General features: G+C 40.9%; 1 protein-coding gene across 1 annotated transcript in view; it reads right to left on the bottom strand.

The window, feature by feature from the left end:
- Positions 1-390: 390 nt before the first annotated feature.
- Positions 391-27574, bottom strand: part of LOC118271500 (protein cramped) — a 52908-nt gene continuing 25724 nt past the window's right edge. The window contains exons 3-20 of the mRNA XM_050695889.1: positions 14284-14446; positions 13530-13814; positions 11964-12167; positions 11545-11723; positions 10754-10907; positions 9984-10145; positions 9118-9542; positions 8449-8673; positions 7730-8003; positions 6864-6993; positions 6242-6377; positions 5574-5666; positions 4852-4975; positions 4197-4293; positions 3624-3742; positions 2756-2893; positions 1504-1637; positions 391-839 (exon numbers count right to left, since the gene is read on the bottom strand). Of these exons, the coding sequence (XP_050551846.1) occupies positions 720-839; positions 1504-1637; positions 2756-2893; positions 3624-3742; positions 4197-4293; positions 4852-4975; positions 5574-5666; positions 6242-6377; positions 6864-6993; positions 7730-8003; positions 8449-8673; positions 9118-9542; positions 9984-10145; positions 10754-10907; positions 11545-11723; positions 11964-12167; positions 13530-13814; positions 14284-14446 (3162 nt within the window). The 3' untranslated portion in view covers positions 391-719. The remainder of the gene's footprint in view (positions 840-1503; positions 1638-2755; positions 2894-3623; positions 3743-4196; positions 4294-4851; positions 4976-5573; positions 5667-6241; positions 6378-6863; positions 6994-7729; positions 8004-8448; positions 8674-9117; positions 9543-9983; positions 10146-10753; positions 10908-11544; positions 11724-11963; positions 12168-13529; positions 13815-14283; positions 14447-27574) is intronic.

Raw genomic sequence — 27574 nt, 5'->3', positions numbered from 1 at the left:
CACAAAATTATTCTTATTACTAGACCAAATACAATTTGTAATCAGAAAACTCAAATAATAACCCTATAAGCACTACATAAGGCTCAGTTTCCTTTGCACCTAAAAATAATGCTTAAACAACATGTATTTGAGAATTATAAAACAGTGATGTATTAAAATGAAAATAAAATCGATGGTTCAAACTTTACATAATACACCTGATATCAACCTCATGTACAAGGCAGTAAGATTGAGTTTATTTTACTACATAAGCATAACGTTGTTCATTACAAAATGAACCTTATACATATGACTATACAGTCGACAACAGATTTACGACATAAGTATCACTTATAAAAAAAAATAGATTCAAAAATAAACTTTACGCCTAAGGCAATAAAGTCGAGAATTGAATTGATTTGTTACAAAGCAAATTTTACATGCAAAGCAATGAAATCTACTACAAATTTAGCACATCAATAAATATCACTGAATAAAAACGTTCATTCTAAAATGAACTCAATGCCCAAGGCAATAAAGTCGACAATTGACTGACGGCCGAAATAGCCGATTTTAATACAAAATCACGATTTATGACGCAATTCAACCAATCACAAAGTTTAAAAATTTCATCCATTAACACATAAATATCACTAAAACAATATACGTCACCAGATATTGTACCGTTAACAGTATACATGACAAAATGAACTTTATCCCAGTAGTAATAAGGTTGGTTTTTAAGTGGGTTCCTCGTGAGCTTGATCTGGTTCGTCGGTGACCTCAGCAGCCAGGTCTGCGAACTTGGCCACGTAGTCCACGCTGGACTCCGCCATTAGGGACTGTAAGTGGGAGTCCACCTGTGGGGTAGTTATAGGAATATAGTCCTTATTATACTAGTCTTTAAGGTTGATTTATCGATTACATATGGTTTTATTTAGTTTGTTTGTTTGTTCGGGTCAAAATTTAGTAATAGGAAGTATTCACTCTCTTCCTTATACGTCCTTAGTATAAGATCTGATATTTACGTTACACTCCTAGGAAAAGCTCTCGTTAGATGTAAAACAAACTCGTACTAAGCCCTCTGATATTTGGTACGCACTCTTAATCTTAATGACCATTAATTATAATCTATTTCTTTACACAATTACTTCCATTGTGGATATCGAACGAAAAGGTTGTATTGGTAGAATAGAGTTTATCTTGATTAGTAGAATAGACCTCATTGAATGCGTTTTAACATAAATAGATATCCCACCCACTCGCACGAAGCGCTTCGCTTCAAGCTTCCTTGTGCGAACTGCTAGGGAGTGGAACTCCTTGCCGGAGTCTGTGTTTCCTGATGGGTATAACCTGGGTGTCTTCAAGGCCCGAGTGAATAGGTTGCTTATGGGCAGACGTGCTCCATCGTAGGCCGCATCATCACTTACCATCAGGCGAGATAGCGGCCAAACGTCGACCCATTTAACATAAACATAAATAGGATTATAAATGAGCAGTATACCAAGAGCGGTGTATACATACATTGGGCCTCCCCTCGAGGTGTCCGAGGAAGGAGGTGAGCGAGAAGTCGTGGTCGGCGGCGTCCAGCCAGCCGTCCGCGTCGTGCAGCAGACGGGACGGGGACAGCGACATCGACTCCGTCGACAGGAACTCCGCTGGAACCACAGTACATCATAATTATTCAATTACTTATTTCTGTAAATTGGGAAAGCGTGGGAGAGCCATGCTTCGGCACGAATGGGCCGGAGTGATACCACGGCCTCACAGAAAACCGACGTGAAACAATGCTTGCGTTGTGTTTCGTTGTGTAAGTGAGGTTACCGGAGGCCCAATTCCCCTTTCCCAATCTTCCCAATCCCCGATTCCCCAACAACCCTTAAATTCCTAACCCCCAAAAAGCCGGCAACGCATTTGTAACGCCTCTGGTGTTTCAAGTGTCCATGGGCGGCGGTAATTGCTTACCATCAGGTGATACGTCTGCTCGTTTACCCGGCGTGTTTCATAAAAAAAAATTACAAAATAAAATAACATTTCAAATAATACATGCGGTGCTAGCCTATAAGAAATTGTAATACTTTATTACTTTCCTTGATATATAGCCATTTCATCTTTGAAATGTAATTGTTGGTTGGCCAGAAGTAATAAATAAATGCATTTTTAAAAGTCTTGATATAATTAGCTTGGAGCCATGAACAGGAGTAAACTCGTACCACGGCCTCACAGTAAACCGGCGTCAGAACACGCTAATGTTGTATGCAGCAGTATGAGTGACGTTAACGGAGGAATAATCCCCCAACCCCTTTCGGACGTTCAATCCTCATCCCCGATCACCAAAAGGTCGGCGACGCACTTATAACTCCTCTAGTGTTGCGGGTGTCCAAGGGCGACGCCGATTGCTTACCATCAGGTGATCCGTGAGATGTATCACATATTTTTTTTTTTAAATGAGACATGCCGGTCATCGAGCAGACGTATTACCTGATGGTAAGCAATCGCCGCCGCCCATGGACACTTGAAACACCAGAGGCTTTACAAGTGCGTTACCGGCTTTTTCGGAGTTAGGAATTTAAGGGTTGTTGTTCGGGAATGGGGATGGGGAAGATTGCGTGAAGCGGGTGTTGGGCCTCCGGTAACCTCACTCACACAACGAATCACAACGCAAGCGGTTTCACGTCGGTTTTCAGTGAAGTCGTGGTATCACTCCGGTCGAGCCGGCCAATTCGTGCCGAAGCATGGCTCTCCCACACTTTAATAACATTATGATATAACTCACGCGGTCCAGTAGCAGCGCCAGTATGTTCCTGTTTGTTTCCCTCCCCCTTGTCCCCGTCCTCCCCTCCCTCCGGACTGAGGCCGGGCTCCTGTACTCCGTTGCCATTCGTCTTCGAGTCTTCGGATGGACATTCTTCCTCTGTGAGGCAATATTTTATAAATTAAAAACGCTATATTTTAGGACATCATGAAAAATAGCTCGTGACTTTTCTGCGCTGGACTGTACTCTTAAATAATAATGTAAGAGGAGGTTTACCATTACGGTTCGTCACGTTTTAAAAGGTTCATGTTTATCAGATAGCACTAAATCTATATAAATAACTTCTGAACGCCTGCACCAAATTGGACGATTTTTCTTAAATGTATTTCTTATTGTCAGGAGAAGGTTTGTATAAATAAATATGGTTCTATTACCTTAGTCTACATACTAGTCAAATTATTATGTAAAAACGAAGCTTAACTGGTTTTACTAGTAAGGGTTATATTGCCTCAAATCGCGAGTAGAGAAATACACAACCTAGTTGAATAAAGTTCGCTGGGTCATTTATGTAATAATACAAAAACGTGGTGGAAGAAGCTCAATCTGGTTAGTAACAATCTTAAAGACTATAAGTAACTAGCTACTTCCGCGCGGTTTCACCCGCTCTGCTCGGCTCCCATTGGTCATAGCGTGATGTTTTATAGCCTATAGCCTTCCTCGATAAATGCACTATCCAACACAAAAAGAATTATTCAATTCGGACCAGTAGTTCCGGAGATTAGCGCGTTCAAACAAACAAACAATAACAATATCTTCAGCTTAATAATATTGCACCTGGGTGGGATATCTACCATGTACTACAATAAAGAAGTATTAGTAATACACATACTGATGACGAGGGGTTGGTGCAGCGGTTTCTCCGGCACGATGGGGATGCGTCGGTTGCCGTCGTGGAAGTAGTACTGCCCGTTGGACTCGCTCACCACGTACACTATCGACACGCTGTTGCTGCAATACAACACATCATTTCTATTTTAAAACAAAACTGTTTTTTTTTTGTTTAAACTCTTGTGAGACATATTAAATTAAATGTATAACTATTTAATAGCATGTAAGAGCTATTTACGCTAAATCGCAATGCTGCTCATGAATATGAGCTCTTAGCGTGGATTGAAACTAGTCGAATTTTCTTGTCCTCCTCCTTCGTTGCGTCGGTTATCCTCAATTTTGAGGACGACTAATAACTTTTTGGTTGGCTATATTTTTCCATGTTGCCCTATCTTCGGCGAAGTGGATGGTGTAATGTTCATAAATATGCGCTTCGCTAGACAAGCGAATCGTGAAAGTAATAGAGTGAGAGACATAATTTAGAAAAAGAAAAAGAAATATGTAAGATAACTATAATATTTTATATGCATTATACAAAGAAATAATATGAAATGTAGGACAATATATGACTTACTCTTGACCGAGTAGTGGTGGTTTGGGCAGCAGTCGCGGCGGTGGCGGCGGGGACGACGGGGTCGACACCTTCTTTATGGGGGGCACTGTCGTACTGTCTAGGGGTACAGGTACAGAGTATACGTTAGCCAGATTATATATTATGCAGATGCAGGTAAGAAAATAAAGATACTATCTGATAGAAATGGTTACAATTTTGTTAAAGGAAAACTGAACAATATGTTACCTACATATTGTGATACGTATGTTTTGTTTTTTCAAAATAAGATATACTATTGTGATGCCACAATGATTGCACGGTTGGCGTAGTGGCTGGGCAATCCGCTGTTACGTAACGTGTAGCGGTTACAATTGCCGCAAGGAACAACTTTTTGTGTGTTTCACAAATTACAGTTTATGGTCTGGGTGTCAACGTATTTGAAAAAATTTGACGGTTTTATCACTGAGTATTCCAGTCTATTAGCAACTCTTAGATTTGAAATGATAACCAATTAAAATCTAAATTTTAAGTGATGACCTTTTTTTTTTGAGGGGGGAAGAATTTCGATTATATACAACGTAGATCATACATTATAGAGAGTAAGAACTTAGATTTTAAGTGGTGGCAGTGGTGTAGCCATCCTGCAATGTGTGATGAATGTATGCTGTGTAGTTACCGGCGGGCGGCAGCTTGGGCAGCAGCGGCAGCAGGCGCTGCACGACGACGCGGCGGTCGGCCAGCCGCGGCCGCCCGCGCCGCCAGCGGGGCAGCCCCTCCCACTGGATCTCCGACTGCGCCAGCTGGGGGGGGGGCGATATACTTGTCACTAACATATTATACCGTAAAATGAGGTGAATAGGGATCGAGAGGTGAATAGGGTCAGAAGAGGGGTGAATAGGTATAGGGAAATTCTTCATAGTATCTATTCACCTCTCGATCCCTATTCACCCCATTTTACTGTACTCCTGTACGATTGATGTGTAGCGGATTCGATTCCCGCACAGAGCAACTCTTTGGATAATCCACAAATTTTTGTTTCGAATCTTACTGTCAGGTGTTTGTGAATTTGTATGCAAACAAAACACAAAAAATGCTATTTACTCTTTTCAAAGTTAAAGCATTTATTTTAATTAATCCTAAATTTGGCACTTTTAAAACGTTACATTTAATTGTCCGTCAATCTGTCTGTCAGTGAACCTAGATGTATAACATATAATAAATAACATAGATTACTAATAACTACCAGATAGTTAAAGTTTAAGCTCCTCACCACTCGATACTGGCAGTATAGTCGACAATGCTGTATTGGAGAATCGTTGCCATTCAAGAAGAAAAAACCATCTATAATTAGCAAAAATAGTTAAACATAATGTATGTATGTATAAGTATGTAGGTTACCTCAGCTCCGGGTCGGGGTGCGATGGGTATGGGCTGGCGGAACACTGCGCCCGCCACGTCCGCCGCCGCGGGGGACTGGTACTGCTGCGGTTTCTATAATAATTCACCATTTTATCCATTACGATATACCAATATACAGCTTCCTCTGCCCACGTGGAGCAATGAATGGCAGAAGAAGGAACGGGGTGGTTATTAGTCAGTAAGAATCTGACACTCCGTCCTCCCAAAAATAAAGCTGTAATAGTTTCTAGCGCACGCTACTCATGAATATAAGCTCCAGTATAACTTGAAACTAATCGAGTTATCTCGTTGAACAGTTACATTACGCCATTGTTGTCGTTCCAGATAATGTTTTTAATTTTTTTTTCTTTCGTTCATACTCTCACCGAGTTCAACTCATCTTAAAATAATTTAATATTATTTTTACATACATACCTAACTTCACACTTGTCTCCCATGGGGTAGGCAGAGACAATGGAACGCCAATTGCTACGACTCTTACTTACACACTTCTTCTATTATTTTAAAATATTTTTAGAAGATATCGTTGGAGCAATGTATATTCGAATTGATACGATCTTCAAACGTCGAGGAAAGGAACGTATTCCTTCGCTGACCATTAGGTGATCGTCTGCTCGTTTGTTCCTATTTCCAAAAGATATAATTACCAGTAGCGGCAGTGCCAGCGTGTGTTGGTGCGTCCGGCGCGGACACGTGGCCGGGCAGCGACAGCGCGCCCCCGCCCCCGCCCCTGCCGCACCCCCCACGTGGGGGTTGCCCACCAGGCATAGTAACCGACGTAACCTGCAAGGTAAGTAATCATTACATAATTTGTATAAAACAAATTGCTTTTCGTTGTCTGTTACCATACTACGTTTAGATATGCAGTACTATGCAACGGATTTCGATGCGGCGAACGATGTTGCAGAGCCATGCTTTGTCACGAATGAGCCGGCACGATTAGTAGAGAATGCCATATGGCATTAAGTTCGAATGATGTACTACTATTTTACTGTGTTGTGTACATTAAAAATTAAATAAGTAAATTAGTTACAGTATGTACTTTAGTTAAACCACTATATAAAGTATCCCTATACTTTATGCTACACTAGCACCATTAGCGACGTAAAAACTTTCATTGGAAACATCGAAAGTAAAATTTCACACAATCACAAATTCAATTGAATAAATCGTGGCAATATTTCTCCAATTATTTCAATAATACAAGAAATATTGAAATTGACATCATACAAGCAAAATAAATTCACAAAACTATTGTACTTGACTTACCTATCGCTCATGGCAGCAAACCCGTTCTGCTGTGTTTGTGGCGCCTGTGGCCTGTTGATGAGTTTGCTGACCAGTTTCAGGGTCCCCCCGCCAGAAGACGACTTATGGTCCGGAGAAGCCAACTGCTCACCTAATACCAAACACCAGCCATGTATCAACACACCCATTAAGAAGCCATTTTAAATACATTTCGTTAAAACATTCAGATTTGTACAGGGCCGAATTTTTATTTATTGTACTAAAATGTTTTGTTTAGAATCCGGCCCTGCGTTTTGTCGTCAAGCTTCATGCAACTTAGGTTGAAACGTGGTTTCATCATCACGATGTCTTATTTGTCCTTTATAAATTTAATATTAGATACATACATTACATAGATATTATAATCGCTCTTCTCTTTTTTGTGATCTTAGATTAGTTGCGGAACAGCTTTTTTTAGTACAATTTAAAATAATAATGAATACAGTGGATTATTCCACAGCTTAAAATACATCTTAATAATATAATAGCTATCGTGAGACATACTACATTAACTAAAAATCACGGTTTACTCACGTAAATTAATTGAGAAACGCTCTACTAGTTTCGAGTCACAGAGGAACTCTTCATCATGAGCAGCGTGCGCAGACGCGGCAACTCTCATCCTACTGTAAGCTCTCTGTGACTCGAAACTAGTAGAGCTTAAAATAGCTTTAAAATATAACTTTTATTTTACAAAATAATAAGCGAAATCGCTTGCGTGCACTACCAAAATTAGTCATTCTACGGAGCAAAAAGTACTTAAAATGTTCTTAAAATGCTTTTATAGTTAGTAAATATAAGTTTTAGGTTGAAAACTATACTAAAACAAGTTATAATGCTGTACTTACACTTCCTCTCATCTCCCGACATTCCATCGTTACTATCCTGGCTGTACGTGTTCTTCGGAGACAGGATATCATTGTCACTCTCTCTCGCTCTCTCTTTCTCATCTTCCACAGAACTGTCGGCTCCTTTATCAGACATCTTGTCGGATTTGTCCGACTTGTCCCGTTTTTCCGACAGTAAGGTTGGTACGGGTATTGCCGACTTTTGTGGCTGCGGTAAAGGAGGCGTTGGTTCCGCCCACCAGTAATCCAGTTCTAGCTTAGACCGGGAACCGAACTGCAATATGGTTTGAGGTTAAATTAGTTTGGTGATACTTACAGTGTATTCAAATGACTGTTCGAGGTTGTTCAACTGGTTTCAAGCTACGATGGGGGCTCATAATCATAGTACGCGAGACGATAGACAGGGAAGCTTGTAAAATAGGTCAGCTTTCAGAATCTTAAAATAAATAAAAATCAAACAATTTTTATTATTAAGCCCCCATACAATGATTTTCTTCGGTGTGTATTTAACAAACAACAATTAATAGATCACACATAATTTTCCAGGCGAATAGATCCAGCATGTCATTGCGCAGCAACTACTGCGCAAATCGTCAAGTTCAAAGTCAAAGTCAAATTATTTATTTCAATCAAACCATGAACGGGTACTTTTAAAATTTCAACAAATAAATAATAATCAGTCAGTCTGTCCGTCAGTAATTCCCTATATCTATACCCACCATAAGATACAAGTCCCCTATAGTAAGGTCTCCAGCATCAGTCGCGCTCCACCCCTTCCTAATCTGCCGCAGTGCGAGGTCCACATCAATGTCCGGCTTGACCTCCTCCTCCTTGCTGGGCTCCTCAGCCTTCGACTCCTCGATCTTGGGTTCCTCTGCATCTTTATCCATGACTAGAGTGTAGATACTGCCGCCACGCTTCTTCGGGCGGATACGAAATTTTACCTGAGGATTTAGAGATATTTTTATTGGGATTTGTGTGCCTCGTTGGTCGAGTAGTCAAAGTTGGACTGCCGGACAAGGAGTATCGGGTTCGATTCCCGGGTCGGGCAAAGTATTACTGAGCGTTTTTCGGTTTTTCGAAAATTTCTCAGTAGTATCACGGAGTCTGGAATTGTGCCCAGTAAATGGCAATAGACCTATTACATGGGACTTATAACACAAATGGTGAAAAGTGGGTGTACATTGTATAGCGGCATTACGTGCCGTAATATGCACCTCTGCCTACATAAATAGGCGTGACGTTGCACGTTGCATTATTGTGATTTCAAAACCTGTGAGAGTCCACTGCTGGACATATGAGTCTTCTCTACGAAAGTAGTCAAACGAATCATAAAGGGTTAATAATAAAAATGAACCTAAGTACCCATGAAATAAAATTCAAGTTACCTTCAAATTCTTGAACTGCGAATCCTTCCCATTCTTATCCTTTCCATGATCACTTTCATTATCCGTATCGCTCTTATTATACTTTTCATCGTCCTCCATTTCCGAAAAACTATCTTTTTCTCTCTCTGACATATCCTTGTCTCTCTCTGACATATCCTTGTCTCTCTCTGACATATCCTTGTCTCTCTCTGGCAGGTATCCGGCGTCATCTTCTGTGATTTCCCGTTCTTTCTCATCTTCTGTGCTGGGTTTTTCTTCATCTTCTTGCAGTATCTTGTAGTTGGCCATGAGTTCAATGCCGTCGATGGCAGTTTCCTCTATGTTGATGAGTTTCTCCGAGTCATCTAGTTTGAACTTTTTCTGTTCTTCTTTGTCCTTGTCTGTGGCGCTGTCTTTGCGCTGACGTTTCGGTGTACGGATTTTTGCTGTAATTTTATTTAGAAAATTAGGATGGGTCTGCATTTTCTCAAGATTGCAACTCGCTGCACAACAGTCAGTTACCCATTTACCCTACCAACTATACAATGTCAAAAAAAATTTCGACGTTGAAAATGGACACGTGTGTGAGAAGCATGGCTGCTTCGGCACGAATGGGCCGGTTCGACCATGGCCTCACAGAAAACGAACGTGAAACAACGCTTACGTTGTGTGAGTGAGGTTACCGGAGGCCCAATTACCCCCTTATCAATGCCCGATTTTCCAACAATCCTTCAATTCCTAACCCCTAAAAGGTACGCCGACAACGTACTTGTAGCGCCTCTGGTGTTTTGGGTGGCCGTGAAAGACGGTGATTGCTTACCGATATACCATAAAAAATTACACAATTTTAAGCTCTATTTGAAAATATTACGTCTATGTATTCTTACCGCCGCCATCCTTGTCCCTCTGCGAGCCCATTCGTTCAAGGTATGAGGAGAAGCATATCTTCTGGCTGGAGAGCTGCTCACTGGGACTGACCACAGGCAGGTGGATGTCGGCGCCCGGCCTGGGGCCCACGTGGAGCGCCAGCTTCTTTGGGGCTTTTTGTTCTGGAATTTTCAATAATTTAAGTGAAAGTTGAAGCCTTTTTTTCATTGAATAATTCCATATATTTTAAAGACGTTAAATTGTTGTGGGAGAGCCATGTTACAGTACGAATGGGTCTACTCGGTTTTTTCGAATCGGTTTTCTGTGATCCCACGGCCTCACAGAAAACCTCGAAAAGATTGAAAAAAGACATTTGACGAACCAACCGCTTGCGTTATTTTATGCTGGTAACTCTTAACAGGCCGACAAAGTACTTCGTACCTCTGGTATTGCGAATGTTGGGTGACGTCGACAGCTTACCATCAGGTAAACGCACCCACGACTCAGGAGAAAATCCTAATGTGGGGCAACGTCTTTTTTTTTAAATAAGGTAATCACATGCTCGTTTGCTGCCATATATCATAAAATCCATGAAGCTGAATACATTTTTTTAAGAGCAACGATTGAGTCTCGTTCTTCTCCATTCGAATCTACGCTGTGAAACGAGCACTTAGCTTAATTGACAGACAGACTGATGGACAATTCCATTTTTTGTTGGCTATTATTTAAAGAACCTGTGTATTTAATTAAAATTAATGTAGTTGACTTTTACCTATGAGAAAGGAAGTACCTTGTACAATAATCCTGTCAGTCTCCAGGTTGAGATGTTCCTCCAGCTCCCTGTTCGGTTCGCTCTCCTCCATGCACGGGCAGTCCTCTACGTCCTTCTGCGAGTCTTCTGGTTTCACCTCGATGGTGTCGCATATCTTGTGCTTGAAGGTAGACTGTGCTGGGTTATGGAATCATTGCGGAGATATATGGTGGCTTATTCTTTGCATAAATGTAGATAAAATCATATAGAATTTTATCCTATGATGGTACATGTGTGTGCATGTTTATATCTAGACAAAGAGCAAGTATCTGGTTTTATGCTGATCTTCTCCATTCGAAGCTAGAGTTTGGAACGACATCTAATTTTACTGACGGATATACTGACAGACTATGTTTATTTCTTTCTTTTTCAAAAGTACCTAAGTATATGGTTTTTATTTATATTGTAATTAATGATTTGACTTTGACAGCGGCAGCGTTTGTGCTGTGACTTATGCATAATTAATGGATGATAGCCTAGAGCAAGCATTTTTCTATTGGTTTAAACTAAAGACACCAGACTATTTAATAGAGCTGTGACTTTATCCATCAGACGGTTTGCTCACTTTGTTGCTCAGGTAAAGTGCTTTTTTATGGTATAGTAGGAACGGGGTGTTTTTAGTCAGTGAGAGTCTGACACTCCCTGTCACCTCATTCAAGGGGGAAGGCATTGGATGATTTTCTCCCCACAGACACCAGCTTTTTGATCCGTAGTTTATTAACGTCGTATAATTCGTTTCTTATCTGTATAGTTGTTTAGTAAAAGGATACAGTGTCCCTCCAGCGATGCTGCAGCGCGCGGATGAGCGCGTGCAGACGCGCCCGCAGCGGCAGCGTGAGCGCGGCGCGCGGGTTGTGCGCGGCCGCCTGCACGCGCGCCCACGACATACCGTCGCGCGCGCGCAGCACCACCTGCGCGCGGGAACACACGCGCGCGCCGCACGCACGCTCTGCCCGGGACAAACTTATTACAACTAATTCTCTTCATACGAATAAAGCCATCGATTACCAAAATCGGTAATTAATAACGAGTGTTATGGCAATTATTAAAGAGTTTAAATTTAATTAACAATTTCAATCACTTTATCTCAAAGAACAATTATATTTTACAAAAAACATCTTAGAAAAATCTCTGTAAAAATACACATTAAAACATATAATATATTATACCAAGAAGTAAAACTACGCACCAGTAATTTGATTGAGCCTCCTGAGCGCGCGACACATGGGCGTGCGCACGCGCAGGTTGCGTCCGCGCGCGCGCACCACGATGCTGCCACACAGGACCATGTCGCCGAGCCGAGCGCACGTCTTCTCGTTCACAGACACCAGCTTCTTGCGCAGCTCGCCGTAGTTTATCAACGCGTATAACTCTTGGGCCACTTTCTTTACATCTATTGCAAGTAAAAATACTTATAAGTAAAATAAAATTATCTTTTAGTTATACTTTTTAGTTCGACACTGAGTGTTGACTGTTAATGACTGCACGGTTGGTGCGGTGGCTGCGCAACTGACTGCCGCGCAACGTGGGTTCGATTCCCGCACCGAGCAACTCTTTGTGTGATCCACAAATTGTTGTTTCGGGTCTGGGTGTGATGTGTATGTGAACTTGTATGTTTGTAAATGCACCCACGATACAAGAGAAAATCCTAATGTGGGGCAACGTTTAAAAAAAAAAGTGTTATCTAGATTTGCATGAACGTGTCTTTACATGGAGTAACTGCCGTCTGCGCTCTACAACCGACTTAACTCTAAATGCTTTAGGCAGCTCTAACTAGAAAAGTAAATAGAACATTTCATTAGAAAACTCTACTTACACAGCTGCATCGAACAGTGAATTAAAAATCTATCTATCAGTTTGGACAAGTAAGTTAGAATTTTTGTTAAAAGCTTTGTTCAAAATTCCATCCATAGTAATCAACCGGAGCACCGGTAACATATCCTTAAAGCCACTGGTATTTTCCTCATAAAACATAATATAATAAGTAGTTACGTTAACAAGCTAGATTTTCAGATTATTCACATGTCAAATGGCGTACAATGGCTACATTAATTAATATAATGTCATGAAGCGAAGTAGACATCTCTGATAATGCACTGCCGACCCATTAGATGCGCATGCACTGTAATTTATAGCAAGCACAAATCGTCGTTATATTAATTCATTTATTAATGTACGTGTTTAATACTAATGACATAAAATGGACTTTAAAGTCATTAATACGAGTGACTCCACACTTATAGAAACATTGTTAGATAATTAATTCATGATAATAATATTTATTGATGCAATATATTTATTGATGACAACCATCAACAACAAACGGTACTTGCAATGTGTGCAACCCTGTATGTGATAATGTGAAGTATTTTTTTTTGTATAAGCCGCTAAACGAGCAGATGGATTACCTGATGGTAAGCAATCGTTACCACCCATGGACACTCGATACACTACAGGTGTTGTAAGTGCGTTGCTGGCCTTTTGGGGTTAGGAATTTAAGGGTAGTTGGGGAATCGAGGATTGGGAAGATTGGGAAGGGGATAATTGGGTCTCTGGTAACCTCACTCACACAATGAAACACAACACAAGCGTTGTTTTACATCGGATTTCTGTGAGGTTGTGCAGCAGCAGTGCCGAAGCATGGTTCTCCCACACTTACCGAAGACTCTTCAGGTGTCCATAGACTGCGTGGATTGCTTACCATCAGGTGATCAGTATGCTCGTTTAACGCCGTATATCCCATAAAAGAACTTACTCTCATCAAAGTGCACATGTTTGGACAGCTTGTGCCATGTTCTGTAGTAGAAGTGGCTGACTTGAGTCTTGGTCTTCAGGTTCACATCAGGCATGCCCTTCTTCTTCATCTTAGCGCAGATGTAAGCAGTAATGGCATCAAAATCCTTCCCGTACTCGTTCAGAGCCTCGAAGAACAAGTTCTTTTCGTCAGTAGACCAGAGGGCTTTGGGCATTCTCTGTTTCACTGTGGGAAACTTTAGTTCTTTCTCGTCGATCTTGCTTGGGGTCTCGCATTCTGGAATATCTGAAAAATAAATCTAAATTATGAGACAACAACAATATGGAGTTGCAAAATAATATTTCTAACCATATAAATGCGAATGATTGTAAGTTTGTGTGTATGTTTGTTACGGTACTCAATCACATCAAAATAGGTGAAGGGATCGGAAAGAAATGTGAAATCAGCTGTAGATAATGATCTGGAATAATACATAGGATACTTTTTATCCCATGGGACAGCGGGTAAAACCATTAGCAGAAACTAGTCGTATAACTTTTGACTGACCGAAAGATACATGAACTAGTAGATAACATTATTTTTTTGTTTAAGTAAAATTTTATCTCCGCCGCCCGCCACAAATTCCCAATTACAAAAGCTCTGGAGTTGCGGGTGTCCATGGGCGGCGCCGATTGCTTACCATCAGGTGATTTGTCTGCTCATTTACCACCCTATGCCATACAAAAATATTGGCAGCCAGAACATTCCTTCTTACCAGGTCTCTTGTCTCTATCAGCAGGTGGTTCCAGCCGCAGCTTCTTGATCACCCTGGCGCTGGTCCGCTGTTGCTGCTGAGTAGTCAGAGAGCCCAGCAACTCCGTCCGCTCTGCATCACCACTAGCTGGGGCTCCCGGAGACATGGCCGCGTCTTTTACGCTCTGGAACAAAATATAAATTAAAGTCAAAGTCAAAGCATTTATTTCAATTAATCCTAAATTAGGCACTTTTGAAACGTCAAATTCAATTGTCCGTCAGTGAAGCTAGGCGCTCGTTCCAAAGTGTGGCTTCGAATGGAGTAGAATGAACAAGAAACTCCATCATTACTCCTTTAAAAAAAAATTTTTTTACAACATATGTTATGTTAAGGAAGGAAAGGGATTTGGTATTCAAATTCCTGCTAAGTAACAGGCTGCTGTGCAACGTGGTGCGGTATGGCTACTCGCATGGGAGAATTCTTTGAGTGATCCACAAATTGTTGTTCCGAGTGTAGTTGCGATGTGTATGTGAATTTGTGTTAAACGCACCCACGACACAGGAGAAAATCCTATTGTAGGGCAAATGCAAATTTTATAAGGCAGTAGAACATATTCTTAACTAACAACTTTTCGATAAAAACATTGTTGTGCTTTATTAAATCTATGTTAACTAGTAAATAAATACATTTATCATTTACTCATAATAAAAATAATAAAGGTACGCAGGTACCTGGTACGTGCACACATTATTTATTATCCTACTATAACATTATAAATGCGAAAGCTTGTATGTTTGTTTGTTATTCCTTTACGTCAAAACGGCTAAAGGAATCGAGATGATATTTGGAACAGGGGTAGATTATGGTCTAGAATAACACATAGGCACACTTTTTATCCCACAGAAACACGGGCGAAGGCGCTGGCAGAAACTAGTATATTTCATAATTACAGCAATTAATTTGGTTTAATTTTATTAATATCATAAAATCGATACTTATGATGATTGAACAAATAAATGTTATTAAAGAATTTAATAGTCATGCATGTGTTTCCCCTGTCATCATCACCAATATACCTTGACAGTGTGTCATGAGATGGTTTGCCATAATCTCCACGATTGGCAGGCAGATGAAGTTCATCAGAGAGCGCTGCTACCGGACCTCTGTACTCAATCTGATCCTGGTTAGGCAACCAAAAAACAAACTACCAATAGTATTTCGGTTTATTTTTAATAGCTGCCCACCCCCGCGCGGTTTCACCCGTTCTGCTCGTCAAATATTAGTCGTAACGTGATGTTTCAGCCTTCTTCGGTTAATGGACATAAATCCTACATAAAAAAATATTCAAATCGAACAAGTAGTTACAGAAATATGAGTAGTTTAAACAACCAAATTATTTAGCTTTATACAATAAAATCTAGCGACTCCAGTGCGGTTTCACCCGCTCTGCTCGGTTCCTAGAGGTAATCGCGTGATGTTTTATAGCCTACAGCCTTCTTCGGTTAAAGGACTATCAGAAGAATTATTCAATTCGAACATGTAGTTCCAGAAATTATATATTTCAGAAAACGCTTAGTAAAATTTCTAAGTAGTAGCACGGAGTCTGGAATTGTGCCCAGTATATGGCAATAGACTCACCCCTATTACATGGGACTTATAACACAAAAGGTGAAAAGTGAGTGTACATTGTATAGCGGCATTACGTGCCGTAATGTGCACCTCTGCCTAACCCTTCGGGGATAAAAGGCGTTGCTGTTGCTTAGTAAATAGACTTGTAGCAAATCATGTATTATGTCATGGGGTGATACGTGTGCTTTGACCGGTGTAGTAACAGTAGTAAACAAAAATATTAACTCATAAATATTCGGATTCAGGTTTCGTATTAATTATGACAAAAAGATCTCACAAAGAGAACAATATTTATTGACAAAATACCTATACACATAGTATGGGTGACCTTTGCTAAAAATCTTGGATTAGCAACTAATCGTAACAGGTTTATTAAAATGAATACAAAAAATAACCCATCGCCGTTGGTTTAAATTAAACGAATAATTTTAATACCTATATCTACACTGTGTTAGAAAAACTTTACCTGTTTCTATCAAGATTTAATATTTTTTTAGTGTGGGAGCACACTAAAAAAAATATTAAATTAAGACTAAATTACCTTACTTGATAAAATCTAACTTAGGTACAATTCGAGAAGTTTCAATAGAAACATTCTATTCTAAAGAATTGCTCTATACTTTGGAGAAAATCGAATCGAAATCCGTTCAGGAGTTTTTGAGCTAAGAACACACACCACCGTTATACGTGTCTAGGGACGTTGTTGTATAACATGGAAGGCTGAACAAATCAACAAATAAAGCTTAATTATTGCGTACAAGGTATCATTACGACTGGCCAATATATAGTTTAGCAACATATAAAATTACTTTATCAAAACAATCATGTAATGTAATGAATTAAGACGCCCGCTTCTCACACAGGGGTCCGAAACCAACCAACTACAAAGTACCAATACCAATGTGACTTTAACGAGTTATTACTTTTTACGATTGTTTAGACACCACTTACAAGCGGTGAAGGAAAACATCATGAGGAAACCTGGGATTATAACCAACACGCATTGAGCAAGCGTGGTGATTAATGCTCAAACCTTCTGCATACAAGAATAGGCAGTTGGTCAACAGCGGTCACCTATAGGATGTGTGTAATGAACTTTACAAAGTTCAAGGAAAAATTCACTAAAATACTAGATCGGACTAGTCTTTTCGTAGGTATTTGTATGACAAGGTCATTATTTTTTGTACTTACTAAAAAGAGATGTTGTGAATGTTTGTATATGTTCCGAAATTACTGAAGAGGCTTAAAATTATTATTATACCACCACTAGAAACCTTATCAGGGAGTATCCTTTACAGGGTGTTTTTTTGGGGACTACACTATATTTAACAGAGACCGAGCAGCAGTGTTCTCTGATAAACCGTATCCTTTTAAACTATGATCTCCATACTATCTATGTAAAATGTTATTATAATGGCTTGTAACTAGTCAAGTTCCTCGTCAAACAGTTACGTGAGTAAGTCGATAACATAATAATTAATTTATCTTTGTATAATTGTCTTTATTATTTCTGTGCATAATCTCCACGCGGCTTGGACAATATGGCAACCCCTATTTAATAGAGGAAACCAGGTCCAGCTACCACGAGCTGTTGAAGAAGCAGACCTACTCGAGACCTATTGTAATATTTGCGTTGACGTTCAAAAGTCCTTCCCGGTCTATATGAAATAAATAATTTTGACTCTGACTTTGAGAGAAATTTAATACGCTGCAAACGGAGTCACCTCGTAGAAAATTAAAAACAACTTGATTATATTTTTTATATAATGAAACATTTGTATAAAACAAGAATTGTACCTAAATAAATAAAGTAAATTACTTAAATATGCAATACCGATGACCTATACACATTCTATATAATTTGTTGAAATATTGTCGTCTAGTCAAGTTTTTTCTCTGATCCTCGAACACATTAGATTAATACGCAGCATCCATTTTGTTCACTGGTAAAGGCCGAGATGTAAAAGGCATTATACTTATATATCGTCACGCCTTTAATCCCCGAAGGGATAGGCAGAGGTGCACATTATGGCACGTAATGCCACTGTATAATGTACACCCACTTTTCACAATATATGTTGTAAGTCCCATGTAATAGGTGGTGAGTCTATTAAAAAAGTATGTAAAGACATTACATATTCGATATTAATTTACTGTAAACAAACAACATTAATTTTTTAAGCAAATTTTTCCTTATATTTTTAATTTTTTTTCCTCCCATTTTTATTGGCAGAGATAATTTATTTTATGTTTGTTTTCGAAATCCGAGGTTTAACAAGAGTCGATTGAATGTCAAAATGACATGCCTATAACCCTAATAGTAATTTTTATTTATTTATTTATTTACAAATTAACATAAACAACATTACAACTTAGGCCATTACGTTATACAACCAAAAAAAGAAATTAAAAAGTAAAATAAAAACTTATTATTACTTTATTAAACGCCACGGGGGTCACCGGTGACCGACGTTAGTGGAGAATTTGCCTTCAACAGTTTTCTATTGGCAGTCAAAGACTTAACTAGCTTCTGTCATCGGCTTCGCCCACGATCCCGTGAGATAGAAAGTATCTTATCAGCCATGTCAGCTCATACCCTGTCTGTAAACCGAATTTCATCAAAATTCGTTCAGTAGTTTAATGTGATTTATGGACAAACATACAAACTAACTTTCACATTAATTGTTGTGATAGATACTTGTAAATAAAGTTCAATTTAAAGATTTTATTTCTCAGAGAAATAAAATCTTTAAATTGAACTTTATTTTCCACTACATACAAGAAATTAGAGGTTTATGTATACAATTTGCTAAACCCTGTGATACTTTGTGAAATCCTATGCGAATTCTCAGTATCAGTTCATTACCCGATTTTATCAAAAACATTTTAGTTTTTACGAAGACTGCAAATTAACATAAAAAGAAATAAATTAATTTGCAATATTATTAATCAACGAATATTTTTCATCTAATATCAAATGTTATGTTTTAAGTGTGGGAGAGCCATACTTCGGCACGAATGGGCCGGCTCGACCGGAGTGATACCACGGCCTCACTGAAATCAACGTGAAACAACATTTGCGTTATCTTTCGTTGTGTGAGTGAGGTTACCGGAGCCTCAATTACCCGCCCGCCCAATACCTGATGCTCCAGCAACCCTTTAATGCCTAACCCCAAAAGGCCGGCAACACAATTGTAACGCCTCTGGAGTTTCAGGTGTCCAACGTTGGACAAATGGATAATAATTATAGGAGAAGAAAATTAGTTTGTTACTAAGTAAATAGTTAAACTATTTTCTTCAAGAACACGTTTTATGAAACAATTGTTGGTCTATCTTGGCTAAGTAATTTAATGGGCGAGTAATTGCTTACTACCAGGGGATCCTGGTGCTCGGTTCCACCTAGGTATTATAAATGAATATACAATATCGTTTTCTTTTTCTTCTCCTCTGATAACATCTTCTGACTTATTTCGTTGCGGGATCCAAGACAGTCATTCATTTCCCTGAGACGCGCCGGACTTCAGTGTTCCGGTGTTTTCATGGTTGTATCTACTGTAGATCATGGCTTACAGGAGTTGCAGCGGTATGGGAGGTTGTGGCGGGCTTATCCCATAAAAAAACTGAATATACAACATTCTTTATGTAACTATACGTTATATAATAGTTATTATTAATAATACTATCTTAGTATTATTCTTTATATACATAAGAAGTTCGCAAGGAAAACCAGTCAAATAATTTAATTTTACTACATTTTTTGTGTGCAATAATGTTGTGTAGTAATTATTCAATCACATAATATTATGTGTTGAACAAGTTTAGTCCATTCTGTCTCATGGGAAGCAACTTTTAATTTATATTTTGTTAGGAACTATGCGGATATACCTAGGACTACCTGTTCCCCGCCTGGGCAACTGGCTGCCATGCAACGTGTAGTGGGTTCGATTCCCGCACGGAGCAACTCTTTATATGATCTGATGATGGGTCTGGGTGTCATGTGCATGTGAACTTGTATGTTTGTAAACGCACCCATAACACAGGAGAAAATCCTAATGTGGGCCAACTTTGCTTTTTTTAATCCAATGGTTCTTGTAAGAATTATTGCCGAGTTTACACAAATATAGTAAAAGTATACCTACATAAGCTCAAAAACATGGTGTACTTATCTATACTAATATTATAATCTGTACTATATAATATTATAAAGCTGAAGAGTTTGTTTGTTTGAACGCGCTAATCTCCAGAACTACTGGTCCGATTAAAATAATTCTTTTTGTGTTGAATAGAGCATTTATCGAGGAAGGCTATAGGCTATAAATAAAACATCACGCTATGACCAATAGGAGCCAAGCAGAGCGGGTGAAACCGCGCGGAAGTAGCTAGTATAGAATAGAAGAGAATAATTTATTGTAATACTAAACTTACAAATTCTTTTAAAATGTATGGTTAGCTGTACAAAATTAATATTGGGTTAGGTTAGTAAGCAAATGAAATATATGTATAATGTAATTTGCTTTTCTGAGCGAATAAAAGAGATGAATCATAGACATTTTAACTATTTTGGCGCTATGCACAGACTTTGTACAAAGATCCAAAATATGCAAATGTCTGAATACATTGACTAAAATTACTGTACTTTTTATACAAATAAAAAATTAAAGAAATTTGGGTTATTCGTAAAGTAAAATAATAATAATATTTATATTCAATTTTTATTTATTTTTTCATAGTAAAAACTGGTAAACGAGCTGACGGATCATCTGATGGTAAGCAATCGCCGCCCATGGACATCCGAAACACCAGAGACATTACAAGTGCATTGCAGACCTTTTGGGTGTTAGGAATTTAAGGGTTGATAGGGAATCGGGAAGATTGGGAAGGGGATTAATTGGGCCTCCGGCAACCTCACTCAAACAACGCAAGCAATTTAATTCTGTCCTTTACTGGGATTTTGAAATTACATTTTTTATACTAGGGTTTTCACCTACATATATGTCGTTGACATACACATCACTACCACCACCATCATACCCGGACCCGGAACCACAATTAGGTACTCATAAATATAGTACATAAGTATCTAAATGGAAAACACGTACGACTCTTGAACAAGAAACATCTAGCTCCGCGTAAAAATTGCTATAAATAGTATATTTTTGAGCTATTCGCGTGTGATCGTTAGAAAGTGAAAGTTAAATACTCAACGCATCAGCGACCGTGTGGGCAAATCTGGAACTCAACAGGATCAGGAATAAAGAGCCAGACTCCTGGTACTCAGCAATAAAACCCAGAAAGGTCAGTGTAATCACCTCGTTCCGGCGAAACTGAACATTGGTATAGCCGCATCACAACCTGCAGGCACTACTAAGGGCAAAGAGACTCTCTGTCCCTAAACAAACATCAAAACAAATAATACCATATGTTTCGGTAATAATATCAACAATTATTACAAATCGCCGCATCACCAAACGCACGAACGTGACCTTCATTCAGGCACGCGCCGTCAGCACGTTCGTATATATCAACATATTAATCAAAGGCGATAACAACTGACTACTGCAAAACTGCTGACACATCAAATTCCATTGCACACAAGAATTGCGGTGCTAAGGGCTAAATATCCGACCCATTGACATAGACCGTAAAAACTGGTCGTCAACAATTGGGAAAGGCAACATCTGTTTGGCCCCGCGCGAGGAGGAGCGGACTTCACAATCGACGAACGGAACATCAGAACCAATCACACCAGTGGTTCTACACACGTCGGGCCGTGCGCGCTACATCACCACACCCCGACCACTGCAGGACATCAGCGGACCAGTCGGATACTATCATACTTCATAGATTAACAATACCAACAATAATCCCTAGAAAATAAACTAACATAATCTATAAAATACTAACAAACAACATTGTAACAAAACAAACATTCTGTTAGACTAGACTGCATACACATTTCCCCCTCTTTTTTATATTTTACACAAAGACTAAAAATGTCTACCACTAGCAGCACACGCGGTAAGCGCTCAGCCGCCATCACAATCACATCACCATCTCCTGTAAAAAAAACAGTGACGAGCATTCCGCGGTCCGGGTGTGCGTCACTGACTTCGCGTACACCAAACCATTTGATGGCCATGGCAGGGACGTCATCCATGAACGACGGATCTACGACTCGCTCACCTTCCTGCCAAGCTGCAGAAGCAATAAAAAAGTAGAAATCTGGGAACAGGCAGACATCCTTTCAGACGACGAAGCCTGGGAAATCGGATCTCAGGATGCTTCAGACTTGCAAGGAAGAAAGAGCATGCTAACCACAGACAGACAACGCTCGGGCATTACCATGGACCTGGCTAACAAATATGCCAACGAACAGCTGCAGCGGGGCAAAACAGCGCTGGAATCTGCCGGGAACATGAAGCGAGAATTTAAAGTAACGGCAATAGAGTGTCTTCAGTCCCTTTACGAAACTTGTCTCGCTCTTTCAGATTCCAGGTCACGACATATGCTAAACCTGGAGAAGGAAAGGTCTCGTCATGCACGGGAAATTATTGCAATCGAGAGGGCCCACAACAAAAAAATTGCTGAGGTAACAAAAGAACTGACCTCAGAAATAGCATTGGCCCGAAACGATTTAACAGTGAGCCTCAAAGAAATAAAGAGTATCCGTGCTTGGCTGGGCTATGAGACAATGGAACCGTACAAGAGGATAGAAGACATCGAAAGAACAACAAAAGAGATTAATGCAACTGTGACGAAACTAAACCTAAGTCACAAATCCCCACAGAAATCTCAAACAGACCTCAAATCTCTTGAAGAAAAACAGGCTAAGTTGCTCACGACAGTACAAACATTGTCACAGCAACTAGACGAACTGCGACGATGGCAACACAAGGCCATAGAAAATACCACCACCCTCCAGATAGTAAGCCAAGAGATTAATGATAAGTTAGGTTCTCGTGAGCAAAATGTTCCAGCAGAAATAACAAACCAAAGCCAGCAAAAAATTGAGGACGACATAGTCGAACTTAAAAAAACTATGAACATCATAGCGGATCACATCAGAGACGCCTCCACACTATCGGCACAAGCTCCTCAATTAGAACAGAATCTTCAGCCTATCACCGAGCGCCTGGATGCAGTATCGTCAGAACTGCGGACAATGAGGCAGCTCAAAGAGCGAACGCCTCCCCCACCTGCACACAGCGTGTGTACGGAAATGGCATTGGCAGACATTGTCAAACAAATCCGTCAACCTACGTATGCGCAAGTGGCATCCAAACCACCTGTCCACAAACCAAACCACACCCTTATAATCAGTTCAACCGACCCCAAAAACACAGGGGACAATGTAATTGAAAAAATAAGGGTTGCTCTGGACTGTAAAAAAACCGGAGCAAAAGTGGAAAAGGTGAGAAAGGCTAAGAACCAAAAGATAGTTATCAGCTGTAGCACCAAAGAAGACATGAAGTTGGTCCAAAGCCAGGTCCAAAAGAAGGACGACCTCAAAGTGGAAGTTGCCAAAGCAAGTAACCCACTGCTCAGAATAGCGGATGTGCTGTCCTACCATACTGACGCAGAGCTAGTAGAACTCATACTTGCCCAAAACAAACATCTTCTGGGTGACGTCAGTATGCAAGACAACATCATAAGGGTGAAGTACAGAAAAAAGGCACGAAACCCACATGAGTGTCACCCAGTATTGGAATTGTCACCGGGTACCCACAAGCGATTCCTGGAGGCCGGTAAAATCTATGTGGGATTGCAGAGGAGACCAGTGTTCGACCAATCCCCACTGGTACAATGCAACAAATGTCTGGAATACGGTCACACAAAAGCCGTATGTCAGGCTAAAGAACATGTCTGTAGCCACTGTGGAGACCCACACACTTGGGAGAAATGCCCAAATAGGCTTTCGAACAAACCGCCGACGTGCAGGAATTGCTTGAGGGCGCAGGGAGTTGGGCCGGAGACAACGCATAATGCCTTCAGCGAAGTCTGTCGAGAACGTCAAAAATGGGATGCTATAGCACGCTCCCGCATATCATATTGCTAAAGTTGACCAGGCGAATCAGGACGCAACCCCCTCAAAGGTGAACAACGGCAGAATGCGTATCATCCAAGCAAACCTGCATCGCTCCAGGCTAGCCACTATAGAATTGCTACAAGTTGCGGAGAAAAAAGGTATATCTGTAGCACTGGTTCAGGAACCTTACGTAGGGAACACTGGTGAAATGCAAGAATACCCTGGCACAAGAATAATTCAGTGTACTATGAATCGACAAAAGCCAGTAAAAGCGGCCGTAATCGTTTTCTCAGACCAGCTGAGGACTATACATGATCCTCAGCTTGTAACAGAAACTGAAGTAGCAATACTGTTGGTCTCAGGTAGCCTGCGGCTTGGAGTGATATCGGTTTACCTTGAGGGGGACCAAGACATACATCTAAATTTAACCCGCTTAAAGGAGTCCATATCTAAACTGACCACAAAAAATATCATCGTAGCTGGAGACGTGAACGCCTGGAGCCCGTGGTGGGGCAGCGCCTCGGAGAACCAGAGGGGAGCAGATTATAATTCGTTCCTAAACGAAATGGACCTCCACATTCTCAACACAGGGGATACACCAACTTTCGAAGCACTCAGAGGGGACCGACTTTTCACAAGCATAGTGGACGTTACAGCCTGCAGTACATCTTTGCTAGCAAAAGTTCAGAACTGGATGGTAGATAGAGGCCTTACAACCTCTGACCACAATGCCATAACGTTTGACTTGCAGCTGGAAAAGGCATTGGAACCCCCAAAGCCCATAACAACGAGAGTCTACAACACCAAAAACGCAAACTGGACAAAATTTAGATCACATCTGCGAGATTCTCTAGAGAAGAAACAAATAACTCCAGAAAGTATCATGAGTGTTCAGTCACCTGAAGAGCTGGAAACCGTGATTACGACCTACATAAATGCTATCACGGAGGTATGCGATGCCACCCTACCCAAAAATAAGCCGAGGAAAGGGAAATCAAAACCCCCGTGGTGGACGAGCTCTTTAGAGGATCTCAAAACTGACGTGCTTCGAAGAAAAAGGAGGATAAGGAACGCAGCTCCCTCTCGCAAACAGTTCGTCATTGAGGAATACTTGCGGGCAAAAGAAACATACACGTCAAAAGCCGATGAAGAACAAACGAAGAGTTGGAAGGAGTTCTGCTCGACTCAAAAGAGGGAAAGCATGTGGGACGGGATATACAGGGTCATCAGGAAAACAACAAAATGTAGAGAAAACACCCTGCTTAGAAATTCTGAGGGTCAAACACTGAACCCGGACAAGTCAGCGGAATTGTTGGCTAAAACTTTTTACCCTGATGACACTACCTCCACGGATGATCCCGGCCATGCTGACCTTCGTGCACTAACGGATGGAAGATGTCTAGGTGGGATGGAGGAGCTGTCGGAAAGCGACCCTCACTTTACACAGGCAGAACTGGATTTGATTCTCAACGAGATCAATCCTAAAAAAGCCCCCGGCGCCGACGGTCTGACAGCTGATATCTGCGCAGAAGCTATTTATTGTCGACGGGAGGTGTTTCTTGCCATAGCGAACTCATGCTTAGAGCGGGCATACTTCCCAAAGCAATGGAAATCTGCGCATGTTATAATTCTCCGAAAACCAGGCAAAGATGATTACTCTAATCCAAAGTCCTACAGACCAATTGGACTTCTGTCTGTGTTTGGAAAAATAGTTGAGAAACTGATGATAGGCAGAATCCAGTGGCACATCCTTCCAACTCTTCACAAAAACCAGTATGGATTTCTGCCTCAACGCGGAACGGAAGACGCACTGTATGATCTGGTCAACCGCATAAAAACTGAGATGGATGAAAAAAAGATAGTCGTTCTGGTGTCACTAGACATAGAGGGCGCCTTTGACAACGCCTGGTGGCCGGCCCTGAAACATCAACTGATAGCCAGGAAGTGTCCGAAAAACCTGTATGCCATGGTAAACTCCTACCTCAGCGAACGGAGAGTCAAAGTCAACTTCGCCGGAGCCAGCAGCGAAAAGGGAACAAATAAGGGCTGTGTACAAGGGTCCGTAGGTGGACCCACTTTTTGGAACCTAATCCTCGATTCGTTGCTACACAGACTAACAGGTGAAGGAGTTTATTGCCAGGCATTTGCGGACGACGTCGTTCTCTTATTCTCGAACCATAGGGTGAGCGCACTGGAGCAATCGGTAAATAGTGCCTTGGAAATAGTTGCAGCATGGGGAGTCAGCAACAAGCTTAGGTTCGGAGCAAGCAAAACCAACGCTATGCTGCTGACAAAAAGGCTTGTTTTTGAACCCCCAGAACTGTTCATGACAGGCACCAGAATAAACCTTGTAGATGAGGTAAAGCTCTTGGGCCTCACCATAGACAGAAAACTCACCTTCAGGTCACACATATCCGCAACGTGTAAAAAAGCTGCGGATATTTACAAACAGCTGGCACGCGCAGCAAAAGTGACATGGGGTCTTAATGGCGAGATAACGAGAACAATCTACGTAGCGGTCATTGAGCCGATTGTACTTTACGCCGCAAACGTGTGGGCCCCAGTGACGGAGCTACAGTTGATTAAAAAACAATTAAATGCTCTTCAAAGGGGATTTGCACAAAAAATCTGCAGAGCGTATCGTACAGTGTCGCTCACATCAGCAACAGTCTTGTCGGGTACTCTCCCACTCGACTTGAGAGTCCAGGAGTGTGCCAGTTTGTATCTAACTAAAAGAGGATTATCTCTAGACTATTTACCACCTCATAAGGAGCTAGAAAGGCAGGTTAACTACCTAGATCAGCCACATCCCTCAAAATTAATATCTATCAACTATGAGCTTCTGGAGAGCGATGACTCTGGAACACCTCTCGTCCGAGGAATTACCGGCCCTCAGATATACACAGATGGAAGCAGAATTGAGGGAGGCGTCGGTTCTGCCTTGACCTGGTGGGAGGAGGGTCGTGAGTCGGTGTTCTCCACTTTTAGCCTGGACCCTACCTGCACGGTTTTCCAATCTGAACTATACGCTTTGAACAGAGCTGCCAAAATGGTTCTTGACAGCAGAGCAACTAGAGTAAACATCATGAGTGACTCTAGGTCATCACTCGACATCTTAAAGAACCCCAAAGTTACCCATCGTTTGGCCAAAGAAATAAAGCAGTGTGTGGAGACCGTGGAGGAACAGGGAAGAGAAATCCGGTTCTACTGGCTGAGGGCCCATGTCGGAACGGCCGGGAATGAGAGGGCAGACGAATTAGCTAAAATTGCTGCCAAAAAGAAAAATAACACCACGGCAGACTACTGTATGGTACCCATGTCCTACGTCAAAAAGAAAATCAGAGACGAAACCATCCGAAAGTGGCAGGACAGGTATACCACCTCCACTACTGGGCAGGTCACTAAGACGTTTCTCCCGGATGTCAATGAGGCATATCGTTTAGTGAGATCGACAAAGTTGACACCTGCCCAAGTACAAGCGTTGACTGGACATGGAGGGATCGCTGAGTACCTGCATCGATTCAAATTAAAAGAAAATGCAGGTTGCGAATGCGACTTAACCATCAGTGAGTCAGTATGGCACATTATTCTCGACTGTCCCCGTTTTCTGGCCGCCAGATCCAGCTTAGAGGCTCAAATAGATACAAATCTGGATAC

The sequence above is a fragment of the Spodoptera frugiperda genome, chromosome 9 (assembly GCF_023101765.2).
Source record: "Spodoptera frugiperda isolate SF20-4 chromosome 9, AGI-APGP_CSIRO_Sfru_2.0, whole genome shotgun sequence".
In the NCBI taxonomy this organism is placed as follows: Eukaryota; Metazoa; Arthropoda; class Insecta; order Lepidoptera; family Noctuidae; genus Spodoptera; species Spodoptera frugiperda.
This window is presented reverse-complemented; position numbering and strand designations above follow the sequence as displayed.